Source organism: Odontomachus brunneus, unplaced genomic scaffold (genome assembly GCF_010583005.1).
Source record: "Odontomachus brunneus isolate Ranch 3 - 2012 unplaced genomic scaffold, Obru_v1 Obru_scaffold_007, whole genome shotgun sequence".
NCBI classification, from domain to species: domain Eukaryota; kingdom Metazoa; phylum Arthropoda; class Insecta; order Hymenoptera; family Formicidae; genus Odontomachus; species Odontomachus brunneus.
Genome location: NW_022639457.1, coordinates 499,628 through 510,671, shown reverse-complemented (window position 1 = coordinate 510,671; position 11,044 = coordinate 499,628). Strand labels below are relative to the sequence as shown.

The 11,044-nt window shown below is 43.3% G+C and overlaps 1 protein-coding gene across 5 annotated transcripts in view; it reads left to right on the top strand.

The window, feature by feature from the left end:
• The window catches only part of LOC116853882 (AT-rich interactive domain-containing protein 5B-like), a 239,455-nt gene that overhangs the window by 87,635 nt on the left and 140,776 nt on the right, over nt 1-11,044 (top strand). The window contains exon 1 of one of the 5 annotated variants that reach the window (XM_032835187.1): nt 5,438-5,541. The exons of the other annotated variants lie outside the window; for them this stretch is intronic. Coding sequence (XP_032691078.1) covers nt 5,533-5,541 — 9 coding nt within the window. The 5' untranslated portion in view covers nt 5,438-5,532. Of the gene's footprint in view, nt 1-5,437; nt 5,542-11,044 lie in introns of those variants that run through there. 5 annotated transcript variants of the gene reach the window in all.

The following is an 11,044-nucleotide window of genomic DNA, read 5'->3' as shown; positions in this document are numbered from 1 at the left end:
GAGAGAGAGAGAGAGAGAGAGAGAGAGAGAGAGAGAGAGAGATTTCGGGGATGAGACGACACGTCGCGCGAGGAAATTTTGAAGTGGTATATCAGCCGTTGTGTGTGGGTTGCGCCAGTTCCGGGGCGTGTTTACACGTGACTTCGATCGAAATTAAAATTCAATCGAGAACCGGCGAAAGAGGATTAGATGCAATCAAGGCGCGTTTGTCACTCACGATGTCGATTGCACGTGGCCTGCTAAAATTCGCCTAGCCACGAGCGTCGGCGCGAGATCGGCCGAATCGACCTCTCGCGACCGAAGAGGAGGTGGTTGTGGAGGAGGAGAAAGAGGAGGAGGAAGAGAAGGACGAGAAGGAGGAGGAGGAGACGGAAAGGGATAAAGGGGAAGAGGACAACCTCGTCGAAACGCAACGCTCGCGCGCAATCCCACGGACGTATTAATCGGACGTATTAACTTAATTAGGCGCGTGCGGGCGCGCAGAGTCAGCTATATACTCCGCTCGTGTTTGTCGTCGCGGCGTTTCCGTGCCGTGTCGGCACGGATCGATGTGGAGTTGCGCGTAAAATTCCCCCGCGTTTTCTCAACTTGGCCGGATAGCTCTGCCCTTATCGATTCGCGAGGAGTTCTCGCGAGGAAGCGTTTTCATAACTTCCAGGGGCGATCGGTCGCCCCTCACCTCGGCAACGAGCAATAACGATGCGGGACAACAATGTGAAACGCGTATATCTCGCGGATGTGATGCAGCGGCGCCGATCACAACGCGGGAAAACACATCAACCAGGCACCGAACAGGCAGACGGAAATTTCACGTCGCCGCGACTCTCGCGAATATTATTCCATTGGTAATCTTATCGACGTTGCGTTTGACTATTGCGCGTTATCGTTGTCTATTCTGATCATCTACATTTACTACCATTACAGTCCTATTTTCATGTCTGTTTTACTATGCTTAACTGTTATTAACTTGTTATGTCTGTTTAATTGTGTTCCACTTCCACTTTAGCATTTCATCTTTAACTGTCGTTTCGAAACGACTGCCCTGTCCGTCGGACGACGTAATGGTTTTATTGGATTTAACGATTTTATTGCATTTTTAACGCTGCGGGGGAAAATAAACTCCGCGCCCGGAGTTTAGCGATTTTATTGCGTTTTCAATGTCGTGAGAAAACAAGCTTCGTGTTGTACGTTGAAACAAGCGTAACGTCGACACGGTGATATTAAAATACGCGACGTTACGTTTTCCCAAGATTGCACGGGATACGAGAGAAAACGCGACAAACAGATAACATCAAGGGCGACTGCCGAGCGAGGTTTTCAGCATTAAATCTGGTGCTCCTTGACAGGAAAGAGAGGAGGAGAGAGCGAGAGCACGGGAGAGAAAGAGAGAGGGCGAACGCGCCCACGCACGAGTATCGTCCGAATCGATAGCGAATCGGGACGTTCTTATCGCCGGGGCAACTCGCGTAATATAGGATTCGTGTTTGCTTCATAATTCGTGCAGCGCGTAATTAAATTACCGTCAGTCTGCCTTAGCGAATTATCTATTTATTCGGGAACTCTCGTGGAGTGAGTCGCACGCGCGATTTCTCGCGAGCGCCCGAACGATACGGAATGCCCGAAGGACGTTGCTCATACACCACGACAAAAGGTGCAAATCATGCCGCAAACAAGCTTGCCTCCGACGTTTTCGTAATGAGGTAGAAGAGGTACGAGGGGGGAATAGAGGGCAGGGAGTAGAAACGAGACGAGCGAGATTGCCGGTACGGTATAATCTGGGAGGACGATATGGGAGAGAGAGAAGAGGAACAGGAGGAAGGAGGGTCGAGAGAAGGACGGGAGAAAGAGAGAAAGATGAAGTAATGCAGCAGCAGAGAGGACGAGGTGTGCGAGTCGAAGTGGTGAATAGAGCGCGCGAATTTTCCTTCGCGTTCGCGCAGCGTCGCGAATTAGTCGCAGGTGGCACGCTGTCGTTTTTCGATCGCGGCTCAAGGGAAGGCTTTATGGGCCGATTAGGCCGCCGGAAACACATTCGCGAGATTCGCGTTTGCGGTGGGATGCCACGGACATGCGTGCGCTCCGCCGCGAATTCCGTCGGGAATGGAGCAAGAGAGGGAACGGGGAGAGATGGCGGCTGATAACAAGATTCACGTTTATCAGAGACCACGTTTATTATGGCTTGTATTAATAGTCATTCAAGCAAATTAGAAACATATTTCAAATGAGATACTCATATTTCAGCTTAGAGTTATATATGAGTTTTTCAGTGGAATCGCGATTACGAATATTACGTTGTATGCCACGTGATTCAACTGAAAAACTCAATTTTAACTTCAGGTCTGAGTATTTTACGCGAGACAAGTTTCAAAGTAGCTTTGCTATTAATACGGGCATAAAACCTGTATCAATACTCGTTATTTAAAACTTGCCTCAGGGAAGATATTCAGATCTGAATTTAGAGTTAGATGTGGCTTTTCAGTTTAATTGAAATAATTAATATCATGCCACGTATATTATGCATAAATAGAACAACACTGGCGCGCGCAATTTAGCTCGTGCTATAGATATTAATTAAAATACGTAACATTAATAAACACAAAATCAAAAATGCAAGAATACTCTAATATCTCCTATCATCTCCTATCATCATTTTTATTTTCTTTAGCTTTCTGTCACTCTCATTTCACTGTCTCCATTCCATTTTGACTTAGCATATATCTGTCCCTCAATCTGCTGTCATATAAGCTGCTGTCACGTGTCATCAGCTGTCACGTAAGAATCTAAAACAGTCTGCTTTATAAGTCTATAATTAGAGAATCTTCAATCGAAAACTAGCCATAAGGTAATGCGTTTTGATTGGATCGCCATTTTTTGTCAACTGCTGTTCAAACTAAAATAATAATAATTTCACGAAACTTATATTACAGCAGCATAAATGAAAGATAAACGTTTCAAGAAAATTAAATATTTTTTTTATGAAACATCAAGGTAATATTTACTAAAAGTTTCCTCGTATTTAATATTTCTTTTCTAAAGTGAAACACTCTACGCCCACACAGAACTCGATATTCAGAATCGCGCTTGGAAATACTTTCATGACATAATCATTCGACGATGAATTATTAGAGAACGGTGCTGCACATCCACTCACTTTTCCGATAAATTCCAATAATGTATTGTTATAATACTGATAATTGCGGTTACAAAAGTTTCACAGACACAATAATGTCATACGCTTGCGCAAGCGCGTTAAAACGAGTCAGGTCGAGGAACGAGAGGCAGTGAATACTTCCTTCTCTCTCGCATGAGTTTGACGAAATCACCCTTATGGCCAGTCTCTGATTCGAGAGTCTCTACACGTTTAGCACGCTCGCGTAGACTTTGAAAATGTCGCCGGAATGAGACGCGTCAATTCGCGCGACGCGGTAAAATCGTAATTAACCTTTTCAATTAATTCTATTCTCAAAAACAATTTTTCCTCTACTTATTATTCTTTTTAATATTGTAAAGGTGATATTTGATTTTTTTAAATAATCTTTTTTTTAATAATTTTCCAATAAATTATTTTGGAAAAGTCAAAATATTGTTTCAGAGAAATAATTCTGATATACTGCATTATTTTCAGTCCAACCTATATTCTACATAATAATAATTTTCTGCTTTTCATACATCGTAATATTGCACGAGAATATTTTGTATATTCCATTATACTCTTTTATAACAAGTAAATGCAATATTAATAAATTCTGATTATTTATGGAACAGCCAGCGTGGAAATGGAGAAACGACGAGTGCTGACAATTTATTAGTTTTTACAACTACAACTAAGTGATCAAATTAAAATCCCGCCTAGAATTGTGAGAGACAGAGTTACCAATAACGTTTGACAATTTGGTGATGAAAAATATCGAAAAGGTTAAGGGGATATTGAAGTCGATAACGAACTCGAATAATGTCGATAAGGCAGAGATGATCTTCACTAACACAATCACGCAATCTTTTTCGTATTTTTTGTATGTGTGTATATACAGAATTTACGTAAATGTGCTTTGTTTTATCCACAAACATAATAAGAATAGATCGTTCATGAGGCGCGAAACTTGAAGATTAGGTAGAAAACGAAAAATCAGGGAGATAGATGCTGTGTCTTTCTCTCGCACTCTTTCCTAATTAGAGGGAGAAAGCTACACGACACCTGCTTTCTGTTCTTTTCTACCTGATCTTCATTGTCAACTAGAGGACATGCTCGGTCTATTCTTACTATGTCTATGGTTTTACCACATTCAGCGGGAAATCTAACCACGCACACGTACATAGAAATCTTTCTACAAACTTTCCCGATATTCTTAAACTTCTGAATTCAGATACGAATCAGTACAGCAATGTTCTTCAAAATTTTTCCGTTTGGAGCATCCTTACTTTCGGTGTGTACAAGCTACGTAACTTTTGGATATCAGGCAAATATTACGCTAACTGACGGTTTGAGATTTTACATTTTATTTTTTTTTTCGTTTTCGTCACATATTGAGCAATGCTCCCGTTTATTTTTGCACGTATTTTCATTGCGCACAAGCATTTGTCACTCTGTACAATCAATATAACGTAAACTTTTCAGAACAATATTAGTATTCTGTCGGTAAAATTTTCAGCTTCAGCATCCTCTTGATACTACAGCTGGATACTACAGAAAGAATGTCGATCTTTTGATGATCAGTCGCGCATCGATAAAGCGTATAAAGCGTAAACTCGTCGAGCAAATTGTGCACGAGCTCGCGGTGATTCGCGTGACGGGGAAATAATTCTTCAACAGCAGCACGCGCGTGTCGCCTATTACGACCTAATCTGAAAATTCTAATCCCCGTTATTATCGGAGTCGGCAACGAGTATTTATTGCGAAAATAGCTGGGAACGCTCAATAACGGACGATATAATGTCCGGTGGAGAAAGAGGAAGGGAGAAAGGGGAAGAGGGAGAGAGAGAGTGAGTGAGTGAGGAAGAAGAGCGCGCGCGCTCGGCTTGTTCTAAATCTGAATTTCATGTTGCACGAGAGGACACTAAATTTGCACGTAATAATCTGAAAGTCAATTATTTTGTTAAAGGCGAAATAGAGCGACGCGCGGGGCCGTGTCTCACTAGAACGAGGATGTAACGTTCAGCGGGGAAATTGTAGAAACGCGCTCGGTGACGCGCGAAGCAACAAACTCGCGCGCGATCAGTTGCAAAATTCATCTACATTGTAAAACCGCGCGATTTTTTTGCCCCGCGAGTTGGTTACGGTATGAATCGGAATAGAGAGAGAAAGAGAATCGAGTGAGTCGCGCGAGTTCGCAAGATCAACGTTACATAGTTTCGGTGCCCCTTGGGCTTGTTCCATATGTCGAGTGTCATTAAGAGCCTTCTCTGTTTCTCTGTTTCAGGTATGTTGCGCTACATCGCTTAACCGTGTAACCGCTTTTAAGAAAAATAGAGCGGCAAGGGCTGCCTCTGGGAGGAATAGCGACGGCGCACCACCGCCGGCTATAAATCACTGAGATGTTTACCGTAAGTCGGAAGATACCAACTGCGTTTTGTCAGGCCGCACGCAATACCGGTAGTCCGTCGATCCCTTGATTTCATATCGCGACTGTGCGCCGCGGGATATTCAGAGGGTCGAGGAAACCCGATTTCATCGACGCATTTAATTTCGCAAATTGCGGCGGGCTTATTACCGCACGGATGAAATAAAATTTTCTACCGGGGCCGCGCTCTTTTATTGCATTAATTACATCTCTGGCATTTTGTCGTAATAACACAAATTCGAGAATATTAATGGGGAATATTAAAAGCCAGAGCGGCGTCCCGTTCGTTCGTTCGTTCGTTCGTTCGTTCGTTCGCCAAATGGGATGTTACAACAATATAGGACGCCGGTAGAGTTAATTCATGCGAAATAATTAGTTTATTAATCATCGCGGCGTTTACATAATTTAAACGTGCGTCGAACACAATCGCAGCCAGGCCGAAGTAAAGATTAAATGCGGGCAATTGCATCATTCTCGATTAGTCGCGTCGGTCGTCCGTCGTTGTTTTAATTACTCCCCGGGCTGATATCATTATCGATTGATTGTCGGCACTTTTTGGGAGCATACGCGCGCACGGGCGCGCAATGATTTAGCGGGCACTAATTTCGCATCGTATCGCATTAACTGTGATTTGCAAAACGCACGTGCGCGCGCGCCCAGTAATAATTCCCTTGAATGCGAATTAATTATACCATCTACGTGACGCCGTTTCCGCGGAATACTCGCTATATATCGAGCGAGTTTATTCCCAGAACCGTCTGTATTATCAGCCGGCGAAAGCGCGGCGCAGCCACTGTCGATTTCACGTCGCGTTTGGACGTCGCGAACTCAAACGATATCTTATTCGATTTCGCGGATAAACCGCGCGGCAACGGCGGTCCCGAGCGAGATCGGGACAAAGGAAAGAGAAAGAAGGAGCGAAATGCGGGACGTAGGCGACGCTGAGACTCGCATTTGTCTTTAATTAAGGTAAACGTCCCAGTGGTCGAACATACAATGTCCCAATGATTGACATATTGGTTTTGTATTTTTCTTTGTTGAAATGCTCTTCAATATACAAAACAATATAATAAATGAAAAGAAATATTTAGTTACTTTGTGATTTTGTTTCATTTATTGATAAGCATTTTAACAAACACAAGTATATTATTAGTAATTCAATTATCGGTATACGTTCAATCACTAGGACTTAGCCAACAGAATATTAACGTCCGTAAAGCTGGCCATACACACTTTTCGTAACAGTAATCATAAGACGTAACGTAAGAACTGACCAATCATGTAGAGAATCGTTGAATCGTAAGGTCGCCATTTTTATGAATACTCGATCGCAGTTGGTCAATTATTACGTTACGTTTTATGGTTACTGTTACGAAAAGTGTGTGTGGCCAACTTTATCGTTACGTCCGTTCGTTGTTCGAGCGCGTGCAGTCCCGACTTTTGCGGATCTTTCATCGGAAGCCTCACCGGAAAGTTTCTCGCGTTTCCACGAAAATATATCTATTTCCTCGTATCACGAAGCAAAGCCGGGAGAGGAACGGGGTCGCGCTCGATCAACAATGTATCAGAAGGGACGCGAGATGCAAAGATAGCTGGCGACGCATCGATCCTTTATCGTCCCTGCATCCAAGTAGAGGAATTTCCAGGAACAAGTGGCCACTTGCCAGAAACTGGCCGGTATTTCTTGGCCCCGGTTGCTTTATTATTCAGTATTACTGGCCGCATGTTAGGCAAGAAAAAAATGATAAATTATATGTATAAGAGAGAATGTCTATCCGTTTCTGTTTCTTGTAAGGTCTTAAATCCTTTGGCAGATCTGGAACAAACTTTGCATAGTTACTCTCTCTAGCAGCCTGCGGAAAATATAGGCTACCACGAAAGCTGGACACCCCTCGCCCCCTCTTTCCCTGATTTTATTCCCTTGACACTTTGTGACACTTTGTGCGGGCAACGCCGAGTAGTTTCAGCTTAGTTAAAAATAAAGCTACAACCATCTTAATAATGAATGCATTTGCACGCGCGCGCGCGCGTAAAGAGTCTGTCTTTTGAAACACGAGATTGACGCTATTTTTATATTGAATAATAAAGTATAATATTTTACAGTATGTGTAGAGTCAGATGATGAAAATTGACAGAATTTTGTAGAAGAAAAAGTGTGGTTGGGGATAGATTAGAAAACTAGATTAATTTTACAGTTATTAACGAAACAAGCGTGGCCTAATCTGGCCATAAACTAACAAAAATTTCTGGTCACACTGCAAATCCGAGTGTTATTTTTAAATTCATAAGTGTATAATTGGCTGAATCTCTTTTTACATATTTCTTATCGTCTCAAGTCGCGTCATTTAACACGCTCAAATGTATAAAGTTCTAATTTATACGTTTTGAATGACGTGATTTAAAACCACCAGAGACGCATGAGAAGAGTTTCAGCTAAACAGTTATGAATTTAAGAATAACACACTCGGATTTGCAGTGCAGTTGCTGGTTAAGAAGAAATCGCTTCTTTCTACTTGGGTAGTAATTCTAATAATAATGCTAAGGTTATATAATGGCTTTAATTATAATGGTTTGAATCTTGTATATATAAAGTTCATATAAAGTTGCAAATCGTGTAACTCTTGATCTAGGGAATGGTGGAGTATTTATGGCGCTGTGTGTGCACGTTGGTCATCTCGAATAAATCGAATAAATCTCCTCGGCGGAGCGATAAACGCCACGTTGTTTGCAAGCACGATCGCGCGTCGATTGCTTCGCGTCGGCTAATGGGCAATTGTAAATTACAATAATTTCCGCGATTTATATTCACGCGTGCATGCGCGCGCGCACGTTTGCCGCAACGATATGTTTTGTGGGGTTAAAATTTATGCGAATTCTACTGATTAGCCGCGCGAAATCGCGCGACGTTAATACGCAAAACGCGGGTGCGACGCGTACCGCGACTCGGGCCCGCCGATCTAAAATAAGCAGCAAAAACCTGTTCCCCGTGCATGTGCTCGCGCGCGTATCAAAAGGTGTTAAGTATTCCAACGAGCGAATGAACGGGCTCGCGAATGCAAAGCGAGCGAAACGACAGCGAAGTCTGCGAAAGCGTCACTGTTAACGGGCCGCGGGAGATCTTATTTCGTTCTTCCTCGTATTTTGCCATAAATATTCATAAGCGAGTATCATCGCCGTGATTCTCTCTCTCTCTCTCTCTTTCTCTGCCCTCCTCCTTCCTCTTTCTCTCTCTCTCTCGTGCTTTACAATCGTGCTGTGGAAAAACGAGACGCCACATAATTCATCCTTCACGACGATCGATTTGCGTACGTAGAATTAACGACTCTCCAGAACACACTCTCTGTCGCGTCTTTTCATATTTTCTTTCTCTCTCTCTACTCTACTCTACTCTACTCTGCTCTGCTCTACTCTACTCTACTCTACTCTACTCTACTCTACTCTACTCTACTCTACTCTACTCTATTTCACACTCTTTTGCATGCGCGCTGTTTAACATTTCTCCATTAGGTAGACGCGCAAATCGATAGTAGTGTAATTTGCATAACACAACCGGGAGATATTTTATTGTTACTACGAGATATTTACAAATTACGAAATATTACGTGTATTAAGGTTCCTAGCCATTTGCTGCGGCCATCGCGATTTATGACGTTAGAAACGAGAAAAACACGCTTAAAAAGTGTTCCTGCAAAATATGTAGAAATAAAAAGATATTTTCACGAAGTCAATGCAATCGAGCAGATCTGTAAAATTTCCTTCCACTCCGATAATGAGCAAATGACTGTAAAATTGACATGACAGAATCTTGAGAGAAGAGGTTAACAAGGTAGATCGTGTTGTCATATTAATTTCACAGCTATTTTGTGACTGTTGGAGTGAGAAGGTAATGTTCCGACCATTTCATTTCAGGTCTGTTCGATCGATTGCAAGTGTCGCTTTGTGGATACATCTTTTTACTTCTATGTATTTTGCTGAGCTTGTATTTTCTCTCTTTGACGTCATCGATCAAGAGTTCCGCGGTGAACAGCCAAGAGTATTAATTTTCGGTTTGCTCTATTTTTGGGGTCAGTTTCAAGATTTGCAAAATTTTTTTAGTAACTCCATCCGATATTAACTTCAATTGATATCATGTACTCTATAATGATTGATATTTCGTGACTTCGGTTCCTCCTCAGAGATCTCTCAAGGAACAAAGAAAGGAACAACTCTTTTGCTTTGGAATAGATTAATTCTTCGCTTTAATTTTTTTAACTTTAATTGAATTTTTTAACTTAATCAACACGCGATCACGCGCGCACACACATTCCGCGTCACCGGCACATCGCGACACCGCGTCGTTTGCTTACGCGTGCACACGTGCTAATTGCACGAGCGCGTTGCGTTTAGCGGGTAGACGACAATCGGCGAAATCGCGTAAACGCGACTCGGCGGCTCCGTGTCGAGCGATCCCCGCGAGCTCCTCCCGCGATGCGTATCGATTATTTATATAGCCGATAACGCGCGTCATCCCCCGAACGGCGAATATTTCCCGATCATCGATTGCCGATGTCGCGTTTCTCTCTCGTCGTTTATTTCTTTAGGCAAACGAGAAACAAAAATAGGACAGCGTATATTTCGGATGCCTCCCATCTCGCGGAGAAACATTGGCCGGTCGTCGTGTGCCATCTTTTGTTTCTCACTGGCGATCGGATTTATTTACCCTCGGATGTTTCATTACCTCCGCTTTCGTCGTTCGTTTATTACTCGCGTTGTTTTCAACTCGGCTTTCCGTCGTTACCGTTATTTATTTAACGTCCGATCGATACAAATTGCTTTCAGCGTAATGACAGCAGGTACCAGGCATTATACGAAACGCGCCGGCTTTATTTCGACGCGAGCCCGGACGTCGATAAATAAATAAAACGATGACGCGGCGCTTTAATTTTATTCGCGATGTCGCACACCCGATCATCGGACGGACGGACGGGGTTTGATAAAAATTGACGGGCGTCGCGGTTGTGTGTGATGATTATCGATCTCCGTCATCCCGAGGGCTACACGTCCAACCTCCTCCGCGGATTCGACCACGCTGATCCTCCCTCGAGACAGCGGCCAGCACTCGCGTTAGTCACGCTTACCGTTCGCTCTTTATCTCGCTCACGAGCACCCACTAATTTACCGTGCGAAATTAAGTGGCAGGGCGCGAAGGTCCTCGAAAAAGATCTCAGGAAAAGTGGCCGCGAAAGGGGACAAGATGAGAGAGAAGAGAGCGGAAGGGAGAAAGCGGAAGCGCGCCACCAAGGAGACGGCGAAAGATGCGAGGAGGATCGCGGTGGTCGGTGAGAAAGAGCGAGGGAAAAACGTGGTTACAATGCGAAGAGGGAGAGGAGGGAGGGAGAGAGGAGAAAAAGAGAGAGAGAGAGGGAGAGGGAGAGAAGTAAGAGAGTAAGTAAAGTTTATTGAGAAAGAGAAAAGAAGAAAAAACGTGTGGAGCACAATATGGAGGA